We start from the raw sequence: 19,638 nt of genomic DNA, 5'->3' as shown, positions 1-19,638 counted from the left end.
TTGTAACAATGAAAATGGTAAAAAGAGCTTTATTAATAAAGTTGATTAGTTGTGTGTGTGTGTTGTGTGTGCGTGGTAGGGTATGTGGGTGTAGGGTGCATGTTGTGTGTGCGTGGTGTGTGTGTGTGTGTGGTAGGTAGGGCTGCAACAAAGGATTATTTTAATCATTTCGATTAATCAGTAGGGTTTAAATGACTATTCAGCTTTAAAGCTAATAGTTAAAACATTGAGTTATACATATTCTAACTAATACATAAAGACAGACAATTACATCAGTGTAGTGAAGTATTTTATTAAAATAAACAAACAAAACACAGAAGTAAAATGCCGGCAGCCACCTCATCACGGCCTGCTGAGGAGAACAAGAATTCCTCCTCTATAGAAAGTCATCCATAACAGACCCACTGCTTTACTTAGAACTGAAACAGAAGACGGGAATCTGCAAACAATTATTATAAAATGATAATATTTGTATATTAAAGCTGAAATGACAAGCAGAGAGACATTCACTATTTAATTAGAAATGAACTGATATGATATAATTATTCCTAACATTTCCTTCTGTAAATCATCATGAATATGGAACAAAACTAAGACAAGTGATAAGACACCTATCAGTAACCTCTATAATACATATTGTTAGGTATTAACAGTCCTTTAAAAAAAAAGTTCTAATTGTTCTTAAATGTTTATCAACACTGTCTGTGGTATAATTAGTACTGTATTGTCTATTAAAAAGGATTTACAGACAGTTATCTGGACAACACTCACCTCTCACCTTTCAAATCATTGCAGCCCAAGAGGTGGGGTGTGTGTGCGTGGTGGGATGTGTGTGCGTGGTGGGGTGTGTGTGGTTGGGTGTGTGTGTGTGGTGAGTGTGTGTGTGAAAGTCAAATCACAAATATCAGCCAGCTAGGAAAAGTGATTAAACATTGAAAATTAAAAGGCTTGGCCTTACACTTCCAGTCAATATCAGTTTATCCTGATGAAAGTGACATGTCAGCGCTCACAAGACTAAAGTATAAATTGCATTTTAAGAGTCAAGACATGAAGATGTTTTTTTCACGTCATGGAAAAGATCACAGATCACAGTTGCGAAACTTGCCAGACCTCCTGACTTCCCCCTAAAACATAAAAAGACATAAAATCCCCGAGGCAGAATTCATCCACTCCTGCGGCTCTCGTGCGGTCATGGCTACGGATTCACTGATGCTTTTCTTTACTCTGACGTCTGGTGAGTAAAATATTCACTGCAGAGACTCATATCAAAACATCATATCATCAGAAATATCATCCAAACATCCTTTAACTCTCAATCTTCTCAATACTAACACAGTCTCTTATTCTTTTCACAAATCATGATATATTATATTTAAAAAACTTCCACAACACATAAAATGTATTATGATTATGAGTGTGAATGTAGATCTCATCTGCAGCATGAACAGAGAAACAAAAGCTTTTCTTAACTTCTCTTTCCACACTTTTAATGCTGTTGTGAAACTCTTATGTCATGATCACATTGTCTTGTGCTGAGCCACACACTTTTATCTCTCTGTGGAGGTCTCAGTTGTGTTTCATGTAAGTATCCACTCTCAGATGTTTCTCTCAGGAGTAAGGAGGTGGAAAATGATTGTAGAGGTAAAATAATCTGGACTTGGGTCAATTTGATGAGAAATGTCTGAGACGCAGATGAGACTTAAAGGCGCAGTTTTTGATTTACAGTGGCCACTAGTGTTGTATTATAGATTTGTAAGGAATCTCTCAATCCAAACATGACGGCGGCCACCACAGTACAAAAAGATGTCGTCGGCTGCGACAGTGTGTCTTCTCATGTTGACGCAGGGAAGAGATCATGCAGCATTAGAAAGACTGAAGAAAGAGCCATGTCTTATTTATTACATGAAATAAAGGTCTGTGGATTTTAAGTTTAAAAAGAAGGATAAAAGTCAGGCAGGAGCTAGAACCTGTGCTGATATTATAAAGACTTTCCAGCAGAGACGCCTCAGGACCCGCGGTACTGAGATACTCACAGATATCTATGGAGAAACTTTCCAGCCGAGAGACGTTTCACTGCCTAAAATGACTTTCTTACTTAGACGTTTTTCTTGTTTTCCAGTAAAAATCTCTAAACATTCTTAAATCAAGATGCATTTTCCTTGATGAGCAAATTGGCCTAAGAAAATAAATCTTGTTTTTAGTAAAAAAAAATATGATATTTCCGTGAATCTGTGCTTAAAACAAGCAAAAATATCTTTCAATGGGGTTAGAAAAATAATCTTGAATTAAGGTTGACCTTTTTCTTAGTCACTCAATTCAAGATTATTTTTCTTACCCCATTAGCAGATATTTTTGCTTGTTTTAAGCAAACATTAACTAAAATGTCATGTTTTTACTAAAAAATAAGACTTATTTTCTTACGTCAATTTGCTCATCAGGGAAAATGCATCTTGATTGAAGAATTTGTAGACATTTTTGTAGACTAAGTAAGAAAGTCATTATTTGCAGTGTTGAGAGAAAGATGGTCTTAAAAAGACCTCCAATGATGTTGCTTTGATTGGGATCAGTGTGTGAGGAACTTTGTTTTTTCTGTTTGCTAGAACTAAGATATGTTGTGGTTGTAATATCAGCTGTGTGATGGAGCAGTTTTGAGCGTCATTGTTTATCTGGAACCGCTTCAATATTGTACTCGTCCAGATACTGGAGAGAGAGAGCATTGGCGCTTAAACTGTAGAGAAAGAGAGCGCGTTTTACTCTCTTACTCAATGATGAATAAACATTCAGTTAATCCACGGTCACATGCGTTCAGATCTGTACAGATCAGAGATTATCCCGTGATACGTTTCACCACTAACATTTTACCGCAGGGAGAGGAAGCGCATGTTGTAGAGTTGTTTGTCCATTTATGGCTGCTGTAAAAACGGTTCAGTAAGGTCTTTATACACCTCTGAAGAAATAGTTTTGTATATTATATTGCATTTCTGTCAATAGATCCTAAAAACCCTTTATTGTTCCTTAAAGCAAAGTTTCCATTTGCTCTCCTCTTAATCTCACTGATGTCTCGAGATAAAAGAGACAATATATTAAACGCGAAGACATCTTGTCTCTTCATCAGTCGTGAGGTTGTTTGTGACGTGTGATCTGTGTGTTCAGCAGTGTGTCTGTGGAGGAACACACCTGTCCTCTCTCTCTCCGTCCCAGAGAAGGTGTCTGCTCTGGAAGGGTCGTGTGTGGTCATTCCCTGCTCCTTCAGCCCCGTGTCCAGCACACAGATAATGGAAGTTCTGGTCAAGAGATCTTCTTCTGTCTTCATTCTGAAGAAAACGGTCTTCTCCAGCCACCGCAGTGACGTCATTCATCCCGACTACAGAAACCGTGTGTCTCTCGCAGGAAACATCAGCTCAGGAGACTGTTCCATCATCATCGGCAGAATCAGAAAGGAAGATCAGAACACGTATGACCTCCAGCTGAGGGAACCAGGTCAAAGGTCACCGACTGCAGAAACAAAAATCAACGTCAGCGTAATGAGTATGTTGTTTGTAAATGAAGATTCTGATGCATCACACACACACATCAGATTTAGATGTTTTTGAACATGAAATCGACTTTTCTGTAAGAGAAGATCAAAATCAAAATAAATCAGTGTTTACATGCCTGTGTGATAAATATTTCCTTGTGTTATTTTCTCATAAATAAGAAAATTCATGAAGTGATACTCAACGTGACTCTCACACGTGTCTAGGTACACCGGATCCGCCCAAGCTCACTGACCCAGGACCAGTGAAAGAAGGCCAGCGGGTGACATTGAACTGCTCTGTCCGGCTGAGCTGTCCGTCCGAGCGGCCCGGTCTGGTGTGGATGTGGGAGCGTGGAGAACATGACGGCAGCATTGTGCATGGAGACACTGAGCTTCAGCATAAGCCGGGTCAGTTCCTGCTTCTGCAGTCCAGCCTGACCTTCACTGTACCTCAACACACAAACCCACGAGTGAGATGTCAAGCCAACTACACCAAGAACCGGAGATCTTCGGCCGTCAGAGAGATTCTCGTTCACTGTAAGCACTGAGTTCCTTTTTATTTCCAGAGAAATCTGCTCAGAAAACAAAAGCAAACGCTCAGTGTGCCCGGAGAGAAATGCTCAGTTTGCTCTGGATTGAACCTCACTGATGTCTAGGAGAATGAATCAATGTGTGATTTTTCCTCTGTGTGTTCACAGTTCCTCCAAGAGACGTCACCATTCAGGTTCAGAGCTCGTCTGTTTGGGTAGGAGGAACGGCGCTGTTGGGCTGCACCTGTAAGGCTGATCCGCCCGTATCTGAATATCAGTGGACCAGCGTTCAGTCCGGGAACACCATCATTCTGTCCAGACGCACTCCCACCGTACGCATCTACAACATCAGCCGAGACACACGCCTCCGGTGCACCGCCACCAACAGACTGGGACAGGCCACGTCTCGCCTCACTGCTCTCAATGTTCAATGTAGGTCACGAGTGACAAATACACTGATGAATGTGACGTCTGTAATGAAACAACAACACTGACTGGTGTCAATATGAGCTTCGTCTTATTCTGTTGAAGAACAGACACACGCGAGCACCTGCACCGTAATGAAACACACACATGGGCTGGGACTGAATTTGCCCACTCTTTATCTTATCACAGTATACCTTGAAGGGACAGTTCATCCAAAAATGGAAATTCTGTCATCGTTTCCTCACATTCCAGTTGTTCCAAATCTGTATAAAAGTATTGGTTCTGATGAACACAGAGAAAGATATTTGGAAGAATGCTTACAACCAGTTTTCATCAGAACAAAGAAATGTATAGACATCTGGAACAAATCGAAGGTGAGGAAATGATGACAGAATTTAAATTTTTGGGTGAACTGTTCCTTTAAGTGTAACAATAATACATCTAATGTAGTCTGAGAGAACACTTTTTTGTTTTATTTGATAAGAAGTTGACTTATAGCAGACTTGAACAAACTTCTTTTCTTTAAGGGTCAGAGGTTGTATTTCATATCAAAAGGCACTCAGTGTCATTCTAACTGTTGAGTCATGTATTTGTATTCTTTGACAGACGCACCGGTGATCCTGCGTGACTCCTCCTGCGAGTGGGACGGGTCTCTGCTGTCATGCGTGTGTGTGGTGGACTCAAACCCTCGTCCGGCCGTCACCTGGAGTGTGAACAGCAGTCACCTGCCCGACAGCTACAACCTTTCTTATTCATATTCCAACTTCATATTGACCTCGACTCTCAGAGGGATGTCTGACCCCGGGCTGCCCGTGGAATGTTACGTCATCAACTCTCTGGGCAACGACTCCCGGCTCCTGTTTGAGTCTCCGAACGGTCAGCAGAAATCAGTCCATGTTTCTTTAACAAACACGTTTACATTGACAGAGGTGATGTTCTCATCCTCCCGGTGTTGTGTGACAGGTGGTGTGTTATGGACTCTGATAGCGTCAGCAGCATGTGTTGTTGTGTTTCTTCTCCTGTGTCTTCTGATGTTCTTCTGCTGTTTCAGGACAAACAGACTGTAAGCTTCTTCTCACTCATGCTTTGACTGTTCAAAGTGTCAATGACGTCTGAGCTTTATTCTCACGTCGCAGGACATACAGACCTCCTGCCATCCATCCGGAGAATCTGGCGATCTATCGGGAGCGCACGCCGCTCTACGTCAACTGCAGTGACGTCACCAACATCTACACCAACGGCAGTTATCAGCTCATCTATCAGAACGACACGCCCATCTTCATACGGACTAAACAGGTAGAAACACTTTCAAAGAGTCCCATCAAAGATTCCAAACGACGCAGAGTGAATCATTGATGTCAAACTGTTTCAGACACATAAGAGACGAAGACGAGCAGCGAGACGACAGCGAGCACAGAAAGAGATTGTGATGACGGCAGATTCAGACACGGCCGTCTATGTGGAGGTCATCTGACTTCACATGAACAAATGCACACGTGACAGAATTAAACCTCTGAACACGTTTCATTCTTACCATGATGTCGGTGTTATTTCTGTCTATCAATGTCTCTATAAAGAGTCAAATGTGAGGACAACTCTTCTTAAAATGATCAGATTATATATCGCTGGACATGTGCACATTTTACTACAGTATTCTCCATCATGTATCCTGTACAACTAACACAAACCTTAAGGTAGGACTTTGGAAGGGGAGGGAGTTAAGGTATAAAAATATCTAAATTAAAGGTACAAAATTAGGGATGCGCAATAAATTATCCACCATATCGGTCAAGGTGATAATAAAATTTTGTCCGTTATCTTATGGCAGACATATAAAATAGGCCAATATATTGGTTATTGACTTCCAATGTTAAAGAATTATCGGTTATCAGACAAAAGTTACATATCAGTGCATCTCTAATTTTTATATTTGACTTATAATTATATTTGACTGACAAAATGTTTACCGCACACATATCGTTAGACATACTGAGTGTGTCAAAAACCCACAATTTACCCATTCTTCCTGCTGATGCTTCACAGCTGTCTCCTTAAAGTCTGGCTTTTACGGTTCGGTACCTTATAAAAACGTAGTTATGGGTTTTAATCTTGTTTACTGTACACCCTGTCATATGGCAGTTTTAAACATTGTTCTTTTTTTCGTTACAAGTCAGAAATGACAAGGAGGCAGTTTCCCACAGTAGAAAGTTCCCTCCGGTGTGGGCGTGGCTTAAATGCGCTCTCTATCTATGTATTTAGAGAATAGCAGGGGTCCTAAAACTGATCCTTGAGGTAAGCCATAGTTAACTGGCATTTGATTTGATGATTCCCCACTTAAATGAACAAACTGATATCGCCAGATAAATATGATTCTGAACCATTGTAAGGCTCGTCCCGAATAATTTCTCTAAGCGATCTAGAAGTATGTCATGATCTAAGGTATCGAATGCAGCACTTAGGTCAGGTAAACCTACTAGTGAAAAGCAGCCTTGTTCTGATGCTGGTACATCATTTGTCATTTTAACAAGTGCGGTCTCCATGCTATGATGTGCACCGAGCGATGCGTTCTTCAATTCTGATATGCATTTTACACGACTCTATGTGGTGATCGGAGACATCTTTGTTCTACATTGCTCGATTCCATGTGATATAACTAGGTCTAGTGTATGATTAAAGCATGGTGGGTTTGTTTATGTTTTGCTTGACACCAAATGAGTTCACTAAATCTATGAATGCAACTCCAGAAGCATCATTTGCGTCATCTCCATGAATGTTGAAATCTCCAGCAATTAGTGCTTTGTCAGCACGGACCAACAGGTCTGACATAAAGTCTGTAAACTCTTTTAGAAAATCAGTGTCAGGGCCTGCGGGTCTATACACAGTGGCCAAAACGAGATATAGTTCTTGTTTTTGTCTTATATCTGGAAGAGGTACTTTAAGACCAGCATGTGTCGGATCTAAACTAACAGAAACATTTGTGATACTTCTGTTATGGTTATCCAGAAGGATGTGTAAGATCTCAGTAGTATTTCTTATGCTTATATCATCATTGTTGTTATCCATGAATTATCTGTGTTACAAGAAAGGCAGAAGGGAAGTATTGTATTATTTTTTCATTTAGATGCCCAATTACATTTATAGAAAAATACGTTGGAGGCATTCTATTGTTGTCATTTTGTTATTGACACTAGATGGCGTTCAAGTGTTTGTCATGTATTTAAGTCACGTGATGATGAAGGTCAACTCTATCGGCGCGTGCAGTGTCAAGACCGTCTTGTGCCCATAATATTCTGGGTTTTGTTTTATTTTGTTGCCTGCTATGCAATGTGGACAATACATGGACTGCCATATCCAACTTATGTTTTCAATATATGAATATAATATATTATATTCAATATAATATATTTTCTGAAGAAAATAGAAAAAAACATTTAAATTGAAAATAAGTTGGATATGTCAGTCCATTTTTTGTCCACGTGGCAGTGCAGGCAACAAATAAAAACAAAGCCCAGTTTCAGTTTGTTATTTTGCCCAATAAAAAATGACAATAGTCTTTTTAAATATCAAACCAGTTTTGGACAGATTCGTAAACCATGACAGGATTTTGATTCATGTTAACATTTTCCCACACAAAAGCAGTTATTTGAATCAAAGAGTATAATAGATATAGAGTTATACTCCTCATCTGTGTCCGTGCCGTAATCACAGTTATAAGCGCGCACCCTGACTCGAGCGCGGGCACAGAGAAGGAAATTTGATTTGAACGATAAGACTGCTGCTTTAAATGATACGACTATCGGAGCAATTAACATTAAAACTGTCAGAAAAACAATCAAATGGATTAATGTTTAATAAATATAATAATAACTGCAGCAACACATCCCAGCATCGCAAACTCTTATTTGACCGCAGCAAGTGTAAAATGCAGGGACTTCCGGCGAAACTCCGCTCTCATTGGACAGCGCTCGGACGAGACAGGAAGTGAAAAGTTCTCGAAACGTTATTAGAAAACTACAGCAGGGTCATTTTATCCCAATGGGTGTGATATTTTGAGTAAAAAATAGGCATGTAAATTCTCAAATCATGTATTTATTGTTAGTTTATGAAACGTCTGTTTATATTTTACGCCCTGATGATAAGAGTCCAGACACATATTCAGTTACTATACATCTAAATAAATTTGATTTTATGTCTGTATGCATCACTAATGGGAATAAAACATTAATTAATAAATAAATACAAATTTCATAGGCTCTTAATTTTGTAATTTGTGAACCCTTGAAAGAATATTAAATTGTAACATTAAAAACAACTGATCATATATTAATCATTTTTATTTCTGGTATGTTTTCTTTTATATGTATTATACAGCAATATTAAGGATGTTAAAAAACAAATCCTAAAATAGAAAGAAAGTGAGCTGGTATTTTTTCCGTTATAAACATGTTATTTTCATACAATTCCTCAAAAAAGACCTCAAAGGATTCTTAAAGGTCCAGTGTTGAATATCCACACAGACAGAAATCAATCACATAAAAAGCTATAAGAAGACAGTTGTTGATTCTTGTCGTTGACACACATTTATGGAGATATACTGACAGTAGCATTACATACAAGAGAATTGAGTTTATTGAATATCAATCATTCATAGGAAGCATTGTTGCTTTAACCTGAGAAAACACAATGACATGTTCTTCAATGAGTGGAGAATATCTTCCCTGTAATGAATTTCTGATGTGTAAAACAATTCAGCACGCTACACAGAGATAGCAGCCATGTTTCCAAGTACATTAATAATACAAAAAAATGACAAAACAGTGCTCTCATCAGATCAGTGTTTCTCAGTAGTGCTGACAGACCTGTCAATATCAAATTCAACTTCACCATAAACCCAGTTCAAATACCAGTAAAATGCTATCAGATAGTCAATGTAAGGCACAGAGAATAGAGGTCACAGCAGACTGATCAGACAGTGAACATACAGTACAGCTTCATATCTTGAGTAAATGTGATCAAAAGAGATCCAGCAGCAGTAGAAACAAATACAAATACCATAATAATAAATACTGTATATACCAATCCATAAGGCACTTTATCTGCATCAACAGAAGCACAGCTGAGGCCAAAACTAATCTGATCAATCTCCATCCAACCGCTCACTGCTGGACCTCTTATAGAGTTGTGTGTGTATAAATAAATGAATGTACATTGATCCTCTGATCTGAACAACACTTGTGATTATTGACATGACCAACATCTGTGAATCCTGTTCAACACTTTTTTAAATCAATTAAACATTTTAAAGAAAATGAATAGCCCTGTTTTATACAAAATCAATCAATCGTTCATGTGACTCGTGTGTGTTTGTCTGGAGTCAGACTTTGGAGACCCCATCATTGTTAATCTGAACACATGTTATGATGATTAAAACGATATTGTATAAAAATAATGTTGTATAATTATATTAGCACACATTGTCTACTTTAATACTGTTCAGATGCATCAGTAGGCATCAGTACAAACACTATATGGTAAAGATTCAGACACAACATGGGAGTCAGTGTGATGTTCTATTTAAGTCATGACAGAATATTCATTTTTTTAAGTGAACTGTCCCTTTAAGAATTATTTTTTGTGTGTATGTGGATCACTGGTGTCTATTCTGAATCTACAACCTGTGACACATTGCTAACCACACAGTACTGGACAGTCAGTATAGAACGCTATGTTTGAGGTTTTGTGTAATAAATATTAAATACTTCAAATAAAAGAGCAGTAGTATGCATACCAATAACAAAACAATAAAAAAGTCTTTCCTGTATCTCTTTGGCTAACACTGTCAGAGACCAGAAACGGTCCAGTGACCGGCTCTTCTCAGCATCAGGACTACAGACGCCGCTCATCACTGCATGCGGTCTGTCTGCAGCTGCTGCGGCTGATACTGACTATACGCAGCCGCTGCGGCACCGGGCGCAGGTGACGCCAGAGGCTGTTGGACATAACCGTAGCCGCCGGTAGCGACGTAACCCGTGGCTGCCGGGGAGGCGGCGTAAGGGTACTGCTCGTATGCGGCGGCGGCTGCAGCGGCCGCAGCCGAGTACTGCGCATAGGCGGCGCTGGTGTAATCCAGATAAGGTGAGGGGGAGGCGGCTGACGGCTGGACGTGAGGGATCATCACGCTGGGCTGGACAAACGCCTGCGGGTACACGTAATGAGAAGGAATCCTGCAGGACACAGACATCCCCAGTTAAACAAGAAACCAACAAAAACACTCACATCACAAACAAGTCACAGAGAAACCCAAATGCACTTAAGGTTATTAAACAACAGAGCATGCTGGGAAAAAGTGAAGTGTGATAGTTTCTTTACCTATTATAATTCTAGTATAATACCATTTGTTTTGTACACTCTGTTGTTTTTAACAGACTGTAAACTCTCATCACAACAATGTCTGAATAACTCACAACAGGCAAGAGTTTACACACATTTGACTGATGATCTCAAAGACATTTTGATGTGGAGGCATATGCTTACATACTGGGGCTGTGCGATATTAAAGAAAAATGCGATATGCGATAGTATGCTAAATAGTTTATTTTTCTAAAATCTATTTGAATTCTTTTAAAATGTATAGAACATCTTTTATAACCAAGAGGGCCGCTCGATATTAAAGAAAAATGCGATGTGCGATAGAATAATGTATTAAGTTCGTAAAAATATATATTTAGATATTTTTTTCTATATAATGTATTATATTACTGACAAACATATTTTATATTATTTCTGATTGATGAAGTCTCTCTGCTATCTGCGTCACCCTAAAACTTATAGACTATAGAGCACTTCGAAAGATCTCAGTGGTAAGAGCATGGCGCTAACAACGGCAAGGTTGTGGGTTTGATCCCAGGGATTGCAGGTACATAGAAACAAATGTATAGGATAATGCAATGTGAGTCCCTTAGGATAAAAGAGTCTGCCAAATATGTAAATGTCATTCAAAGTGGTCTATACCTAACTTTTAGAATTTTTAGTTTAGTTGTTGCAAAATATTGCAATATACATTTTGCGGTTTTTCGATGCTTTCAATATATTGCGCAGCCCTGCTAGTAGTAACTATAACAACTTAACTGTAATTTAAAATGTTTTCAAACAGAAGTGGTTAAGATGATTGACATAACTGCAATGATGAGTCTACAGACAAATAAAAGACTGGCTATTAAATCAAATGTTGTGTCAATCAAAACCACAGCAGAAACAAAACACAACACCACCCAACTGAACTCCATTTGGAAAATACAACACAACATTACGATCAATTCAACATCAATCAGTGCGCCGTCACACTATTTACACACTATTAACAAACAAAACGTCAGACACGCGAACACACACACACACGCACACACACCAAACACGAAGTTAGATTTCCATAAAGAAAATCAACTAATTTATGCCCAGTAAGATGTTTAACATTATGAACAGAGTTTTTCTTACTGTAATACACGATTCATCTGAAGAAGGTTATAATATGAGAAGTTCTAAGCTTCATATTTGTTAAGCTTTTTGATGATTCTCATTTTGTTCACATCATTGTAATGTAAGGAAAAACAAAAATCAAAGCATTATATTGGCATTATGACAATGAGAAGAATTGAAACAATCTTAATGGTCATAAAGTTGTAGTTGGGGGCAGATATACAGTATATATACAGTAGAACTATAAGACTGAAGAGATGAAACAGGCAGCAGCCAGTGAAAGAGAAGTCTTCACCCGTGTGCCACTGATAGAACAAACCAGGTCAGTATCAGATAAGACAGCACAGCTGACCAGCGTAACTAAACCAACCAGAAATACACAATAACGTCCTAAACAGCTGAAGTTCATGACAGCACACAGCAGCAGTGTTTGTTGCGGGGCAGATCGGACAGCAAACAGCAGGTGTTGATGTTAAATCTGACCGTCCGTTCCATTCCTCACTGTCAATCATCATGAGTGACAGCACAGGCTGCCGGCCGAGGCTATTTTCTGCTCTTCTTATGTCTTCAGAAGAGAATCTGACCAACACATGTCCCAGTGAATCCAGATATTTTCGTTACAGACAACACGGTCCAAAAAATGATAATAAAACATCTAAATTTATGTTGCTCTAATGCTGACCTCATCTAGTTAAGGTTAACTCGGTCAAGAATGAAAATTCTGTCATATTTATTCATCTTCATGTCATGTCAAATCTGTTTCTTTCTTCTTCAGAACGCAACAGGAGATATTATGAAGAATGTTGATGATCAAACAACACGGAACTCCATTAACTACCACAAAACCATTTCTCAAAATATCTCCTTTCGTGTTTCACTAAAGAAAGAATTGTAAATAGATGAGGGACAATAATTGACGAATGACTTTTGATTTTAGGTGAAGAACCGAAGAGATTTTTGAGAATAATGATGAATGAATCTGGTATATGAGAGTTGAAATACTCATGTGTCCAGGCTGCTGCGTGCGTTTCACTTTTTTAACCTTTCGGAGTTGCCAAGCTTCAGGTCTAATTTAAGTCTGTTTCTAAATGAGAGCAGACAGAGTCCGAGAGTCTCTCGTGTGTCTAACACCTGTTGTCTTCAGCCTGATCTGAATGTCACGCCGTGTCTTTGCGTTCTACTCTACAGCAGCTGCTCCGTGGCCTTCTTCACACGCTTGCACACTCATCTCATGCCACACCGATCCACTGAAGCCTTCCAGAAGAGCACGGCTAAACGTGAACGTGGACGGACAGCCGACACAGCCTGGAGATCTACACTTCATAAAGAGAGCGTTTCTCTCGGATCTGATGTCACAGTCAAAAGACCGAGACAAAAGTTTCAAAGACGTGCACGAGAAGACTCGCTGAAGCATGCAAGCGTCGACTCAAACGCTGAGCGCTCCAAAACAAAAAGTCAAGACGTCTTGTTGAAACGAATCATAAAACAGTGCACACATCTGCTCCTTGCAACCCAAGGATGTTTCGAGGATGTTTCCCAGAAATCCTCCAGTTAAAGCACACGGTTTAGCTCTCAACAACACTTCAGACAGGTGCAAACGCACACAGACTAACTCTCTCAAACAACAACAACAACATCCATGCAGCCTGATCACCGTCTGCCAGTCTCTGAATTGAGCAACTGAAGGTTATGTTAACGGAGAGCGAGCCTGTCGGATCAGAGAAAGACATGTTTGCAGTGAAAAAGAAGGAAGGTGATGGCGTGCATACAAAACACGCAACACAACACAAAGTTCACACGCACACACCTCATGACCTGGCGGAAAGGGGACGGATAGAGCAGTGACGAATGATCCTCTTCGCTCTCTCTACGGCACAAAGAAAACAGCATTTTATAGCACAGAATAATACACAATATTAACACATGCTAGATATGACATGCAACAATATGATATTGTTCATAGTTAACATCGACGTGAGCAACCGAGCGGGAATTTAAAGATAATGATTGATTTTTAAAAACACTGGAACATTGATATTAAGCTGTCATAGCACGAGTGATGGAAACGCCACATTTCTAAATAAAAACCAGTATTGAGAGACTTCTCTTACAGACGTTTAGTGCCAGTTTATTAGGAAGTGACGGCTGACTAGCTGGACGCAAACGGTGATCCGTCGCAAATGTTTTCTGCAATATTCCAATTTTACGTATAAGCTAAATTCGCAACTTTGGACAGAAACCAGGCTAATGTTACTGACGGAGACAAACAGCAAATATTTTAAAATCAAACAATTCCACACTTCAGCTTGATCAAACAAGGGTGCGGATGGAAGGAAAACATTTGGCTGGAAATGTCAACATCTGTCCCAATATCATATTTTTACATCAGACGATACAAATGACTCGACTTTAAACATAACAACATGAAGTCATTAATTGAGACACACTTACCCATAAGGCCGCTGGATAAATGTAGGATGTATTTGAGGGACACCGAATGAAAACCCTGAGAAAGAAAAAACACGTCATTTATTTCATCAGACATGAACAATTGTGTATTCACTGTAGTATATTACAGTACGCTGTTTAAAGGACAGTTCACCGAAAATGAAACTTCTGTCAAGAACTTCTCTCAGGTATATAAATGATTTTGTTTGGTTGAACACAGAGAAAGATATTTGAACAAATGCTTGACAGATCTTGACTGTATAGTACACAAGATGACAATGGCACTTAAAGTGCCGCAGAACTGTTTGCTGTCCTACATTCTTCCAAATATCTTCTTCTGTGTTCAACAGAACAAACATATAACGTCTTCTTTCTAATACGGTAGTCAATGGGGTCCAAGAACTGTTTGTTGGTAAACATTCTTTCAAATATCTTTCTGTGCGTCTATAAGAAATTGAAGGCGAGTAAATGATGACTGAATTTTTATTTTTGGCTGAACTGTCCCTTCGGTGTATAATTATGTAGTTTTAACTATGATGAATATTGAACCTGTACTATTTACTTTGTCAAGGTTCAATAACTACTGTAAATACTACGATACAGTATTTTTATTTGGCATATTACAATAAACCAAGTGTCATGATAAATTTGATAAAAATTGCCCCTAGAATCAAATTAGAGAACTAAGAAATCTTGGATAACTGGAACATATTAAAAGCTCAAAACCTTAAAGTCACCATGACAACAACTTCCAGTCTCACAGACTAGTCTAACAGTGACTGAAGTGATGTGATTTGTGAGTTTCGAGCTCACCTGGCTGCATGATGCGAGGTTTGGCCCCCAGGTAGGCCAGGTTGACGTTGGCTTTCCTCCCGTCAATGATGGGGTTCGGGTCTTTACAGGCTCGTTCTGCGCCTGCGCGGTCAGCCATCGTCACCTGCGCGCATTATGAGAGAGACTTGAGGAAAGTTTTCACAAACGATGTCGGAAAGTTGTTATAAATGAAAAGAGCCACTCACAAACCCATAGCCTCTGGATTTTCCCGTCTGTCTGTCTGTGATGACAACAGCTTCGTCGATTTCTCCGAACACCTCAAAGTATTTCCTCAGACTGGAGTCTGTGGTGTGATACGGCAGACCGCCGACGAAGATCTTAGTGTAAGTCGTGTCTTTCTGTGAGCTGTGCATCATCAGAGATAAAGTTGAATGCCTAAATAAAGAAAACACAGTCACAGAGATAAAAGAGCTGACGACTGAAGTGAAACGTGCACGTGTGTGTCAACCCTGCAAACTCAAAAACATCCATACGCTTCTGCGCGCTCTCGCTCACAGACCCCGCCCACGGCGTGAGACCACGCCCATACAAAACCCCTCCCTCCTTACCAAGATGTACATGTTTTGCTCTTTAAAATGACTAATAGGATTCATTTTGTATATTCATTGGGTTGAATTCATCTCTAAACTGAAACGTGACATTTCTCTGTTTATTTGTATTACTTATTTAATAAAATCGGGCAATTAATATAATATACTTAAAAATAAATTATATTTACTTGCACACAAATGTCTTCAACAAGACTCTCAACACATATATATTATACATTTGCTTGTGCAGTTTTGTAAATTGACCAATAGCTAAATCCAGACAACAAAACATTTTCAGAAGAAATATAGCTCATTTATTTACTGAAATTATGTGTGAAGATAAACCGCTCACAGGCCTTGAAATCACCACTTTCAACATTTCCATGACTTTGGGACGTCTGCTCATATGAAGCCGTGTAACAGCAGTTCTTCTGTATTTCAAGGAGGAAACTTGTGCTGGAGTTTTAATAGATTGAATTGAATCTGTTTCTCGGCGTCCAGATGCTGTTAAATGAGATTGTGATTCACATGTGCTGTAATGTGAGGGATTTACATCTCATGTAAACGTTTGTGTTCCAGTGACATCATTAAAAGAACAGCTGCGCACTTACAGTCGATCACACTGACACACGATGACCTCATGACCCCAGAGTGTCATAAAGGCCAAAGCTCACACCAGCAGTGAGAATCAGACAGACCCTCCCTGCGTTCCATTTCAAAGGGCTCATCCCTGTGCCCTAAGCCCTTCATATGGTTTACCCTATGGAGTGAGAGCTTTGAAGGGTTAAAGGATGTAGGGGACCAAACAACTGTAGTGCCCTTCTGCGTCATCATCCCGCGCCCATAAGGAGGCGGAGTCACCACGCAAAGAATTATGGGAGCCCAAAGTGACCATCAGTTGTACCCTTCAAAATCCTTCATTCTGAAGGGCCAGTTTTGAGCACTTCAGTTCAGTTTGGAACAATCTTCAGTATGGCGGCCATGAGAAGAGCCCTTCAGAGGGCGATATATCCCAGTTGGAACGCAGGGAGTATCAGCAACTGTCAAAGCTTAAATGTAGGAGTTTATACTACACTGTTTCTTTCATTGTATCATTTCATTTTAACTCCCACATGAAACAGCATTTTATTTATAACTAATACTAACTTTTGTTTGTTTTTGTCTTTCCTTCTGTAAAGCTGCTTCGGAACAATGACACATTGTGAAAGGAGCAATATAAATAAACCTGAATTGAATGAATTATATTGAATTAAGTATTAGATATCATTTAAATTATATTTTTATAGTCAGTTATTTGGTCTACGGTCTCATTTCACTACAAGTTGTATACTTACACAAATGTGTATCTTGATTCATGAATATTTACTATGATAAGGGTTGAAACACTAGGAAAGAGTACTGCAGTTTACCGTAGTAAATACTCAAGTATACTTCAGTATTCTTTCGTTTGGGGTTTTAAATAACGTTATGGTAACGTTGGATCACATTCAGAAAGAGACACGAGTGTTAAATTGTAATCGCTCTGTATTCTACAACATCTTTGTATCAACAGTTTGCAGAGATACAATATAAATACAGTTCTGTACATTATAACATTGTAAATACTATGTTCATACATGTTATGTACAGCTCCTTGCTAAGGAGAGCAGCATCGCTTTGTTTTAAGGTCTTGGGTTTATATTCCACAACTCACACACTTTCATTATTCAGCCTATAGCCCATAATCCTCCTTCCATCTATAGAAAACATATTTAGATTGGCTTTAGTATCACAAACAATACAAATCTAACAGTCAAACAGACACACAAACACACATGAATTGAAATGCTTCAGTATTAGGCGGGTGAACCTAGAAGTCAATTAAGATGTAAAATACACAAACAGATGTTGTGTCGGTACGTCAGGCCATTTCCTCTTCTCTCTGTTTAGAGACAGTCAAGGATTTGATCAAGAACACAAGGTGCGCGTCTGTCTCGAGAGAAGCGTCTGAGAAAGCGCAAATGTGCATTCAGGATTGAGTTCCTCCAGTGCAAGCGTTCAGACAGCAGTCCTTCCACATCTACAGTACATGACGGACCAATAACACCACACAGAGCTGCTGTTCAACTCTGAAATCCACCATGACTCTGATGGCGATGTGGCACTTAACGTTTCAGCAGAAATCTGTTCAACAAATATGAAAGTACGCAGGAATAAACAAAGTCAACTACACAAAAAGATTGAAGCGTCGGGAGCTTGCACAACAGATTTAGAAGGCTGTCTTTGGTAGCACCTGATATCAACACACAAACAAACAGTAGTACGTTCTGATGTTAGACAGAGTTTAGTCTATAGAGTTAGTCCTATAAGAAGTGGTAAATAAACCCACATGGAAGTTTACGCGACATTAGTATTTCAGTCTATATAAATGTGATATAAAACATTTGTGCAACTCAGCAACATTCAAAGATGACATTAACACATATGTTAGGTTTCTGTTCATTGTGAGGACATTCTCCATTGACATGACTTTGATACTGTACATACTGTGCATTCTATATACACAAAGTTTTTGCCTTTAGACTTGATAAAAAATGCATCGTTTAGTCTGTTTATGAATCAATTTCCCATCTTCATGGATTCAGTCCCCACAACGACTGATAAACCTGTACACACGCAATTTATTGCCACGTGACGACGTGAATCAGTCAACACATCAACACATATAGATTGTATAGCCCAGTGTTTCTCAACCACGTGTCCGGTGTCCCCTAAAGCAGGATTTTTTTCAACTATGATGCCAAGGAGACCCAAAGAAGATGAACCTATAGTGAGGACCCCCTTTCAAACTTAATTTCTTTAGTGAGGGCCCTCTTTTCAAACTTAATTTTGTTGTGAGGATCCCCCTTTTCAAACTATTTTTTTAAATCATTTTATGTATTAAGAGTAATAGTGTATTATAAAGACATTTTTTTCCAAACTTAAATAGTTTGCTACACTTTTTAGATAATTAAATGCATCTGTACTGTAGCAACTCAAGGAAAGTGCAAGGAACTAAAGTGAAAAAACACTCACTAAAGGTACAAATAAAAACAATTCTGGAAAAAAGAATACAAATGTTCAGTAGACTTTTACAATTTCTGCTCGATCTTTTTCCAAGAAATTCCTGGGGACCCCTGCAATCTACTAGAAACCCGCGGGGGTCCCGGGGAATTCCAGTTTTAAAACCCCTGCACTAATGGGCCTCAAGATGACTTAAAATGGTTTAAAATGTGACCCGAAGACATTTTTGTGATTTACTGTTTTTTACATAAAATCATTCCACACAATGTAAAGAACAGAGAATATAAATGTGATGTCTTTTATGTTGACTGAGATTGAGATACTAGTGGAATGATGCTTCAAATCTGATTTTAAAGACTTTAGCCTGAATTTCACAGACTGGATCACAAAAGACAAAACCATCTTAAAATGAACAAATAAAAACGTGTAGTGTTGGGTTACGTTCTGTACTGTACATAATGTTCACACATGTTCTAGAATATTATATTGGGCAGAAATTGTGAGTGGAGGGGGGCATTAAATATTGTTGAAGTGTAAGGTTGAGATGCAGTGATGTGAACAGAAGGATGAGGATGATGATGTCCAGGCTGTTGCTGTGCTGGTGGTTATTAAAGCATCAGAAATGACGTGCTTCGCATTCAAGTCAGTGTTTTGGGTCTATGGACGGGGGTCCCCTGGTGAGACGGGACGGCCTCACGAACACACCATGACCCGTAGCACAGCGGAAATAAACCCTGCCCTGGACGGTACCGTTGTGTTTGCCTGTAAAGAACAAGAAAGGTTTTTTGGTTACTGTCTCTTGATTTCTCTGTGGCAGCTGAGATCTAGATTCAAT

The 19,638-nt window shown here is 39.2% G+C and overlaps 3 protein-coding genes across 8 annotated transcripts in view; 1 reads left to right on the top strand and 2 right to left on the bottom strand.

Annotated features, from left to right (window-relative positions):
• The first annotated feature begins 1,103 nt into the window (after positions 1-1,103).
• Positions 1,104-8,719, top strand: LOC130432475 (myelin-associated glycoprotein-like). 2 transcript variants are annotated; one of them, XM_056761837.1, is made up of 8 exons: positions 1,104-1,234; positions 3,154-3,528; positions 3,743-4,054; positions 4,216-4,479; positions 5,080-5,349; positions 5,437-5,536; positions 5,610-5,769; positions 5,846-8,719. In XM_056761837.1, exons 1-8 carry the CDS (start codon positions 1,192-1,194, stop codon positions 5,945-5,947), a joined length of 1,626 nt encoding a protein of 541 aa, XP_056617815.1. In that variant the 5' UTR covers positions 1,104-1,191; the 3' UTR covers positions 5,948-8,719. The 2 variants fall into 2 exon arrangements, with proteins under 2 accessions (XP_056617815.1, XP_056617816.1); XM_056761838.1 differs by having other exon boundaries at positions 1,133-1,234; positions 3,157-3,528.
• A 73-nt stretch (positions 8,720-8,792) lies between these two features.
• On the bottom strand, positions 8,793-15,708 carry rbm24b (RNA binding motif protein 24b). Its single transcript, XM_056761839.1, has 5 exons — positions 15,417-15,708; positions 15,211-15,334; positions 14,401-14,455; positions 13,757-13,816; positions 8,793-10,697 (listed from the first exon to the last, which is right to left on the bottom strand). The coding sequence occupies exons 1-5, from the start codon at positions 15,585-15,587 to the stop codon at positions 10,376-10,378; spliced, it is 732 nt and encodes a 243-aa protein (XP_056617817.1). The 5' UTR covers positions 15,588-15,708; the 3' UTR covers positions 8,793-10,375.
• Positions 15,709-17,267: 1,559 nt separating this feature from the next.
• kif13a (kinesin family member 13A) overlaps positions 17,268-19,638 on the bottom strand; it is a 50,321-nt gene continuing 47,950 nt past the window's right edge. For all 5 annotated transcript variants that reach the window (XM_056761832.1, XM_056761834.1, XM_056761835.1 and 2 more), the window contains one exon: positions 17,268-19,565. In XM_056761832.1, the coding sequence (XP_056617810.1) occupies positions 19,447-19,565 (119 nt within the window). In that variant the 3' untranslated portion in view covers positions 17,268-19,446. The remainder of the gene's footprint in view (positions 19,566-19,638) is intronic.

This window comes from Triplophysa dalaica, chromosome 12 (genome assembly GCF_015846415.1).
Source record: "Triplophysa dalaica isolate WHDGS20190420 chromosome 12, ASM1584641v1, whole genome shotgun sequence".
NCBI classification, from domain to species: Eukaryota; Metazoa; Chordata; class Actinopteri; order Cypriniformes; family Nemacheilidae; genus Triplophysa; species Triplophysa dalaica.
Note: the sequence above shows the minus strand (reverse complement) of the source record. Positions and strands in the feature narration are given on the sequence as shown.

Coding starts and splice junctions, on each gene's coding strand:
- LOC130432475 (XM_056761837.1), top strand. CDS start 1,192: ATGGCTACGGATTCACTGATGCTTTTCTTTACTCTGACGTCTG. Junction 1,235..3,153: donor TTTCTTTACTCTGACGTCTG/GTGAGTAAAATA, acceptor CTGTGTGTTCAG/CAGTGTGTCTGTGGAGGAAC. Junction 5,770..5,845: donor TCTTCATACGGACTAAACAG/GTAGAAACACTT, acceptor AAACTGTTTCAG/ACACATAAGAGACGAAGACG.
- rbm24b (XM_056761839.1), bottom strand. CDS start 15,587: ATGATGCACAGCTCACAGAAAGACACGACTTACACTAAGATCTTCGTC. Junction 14,456..15,210: donor ACCTCGCATCATGCAGCCAG/GTGAGCTCGAAA, acceptor TTTCTTTCTCAG/GGTTTTCATTCGGTGTCCCT. Junction 10,698..13,756: donor CCTTTCCGCCAGGTCATGAG/GTGTGTGCGTGT, acceptor TGTGTCCTGCAG/GATTCCTTCTCATTACGTGT.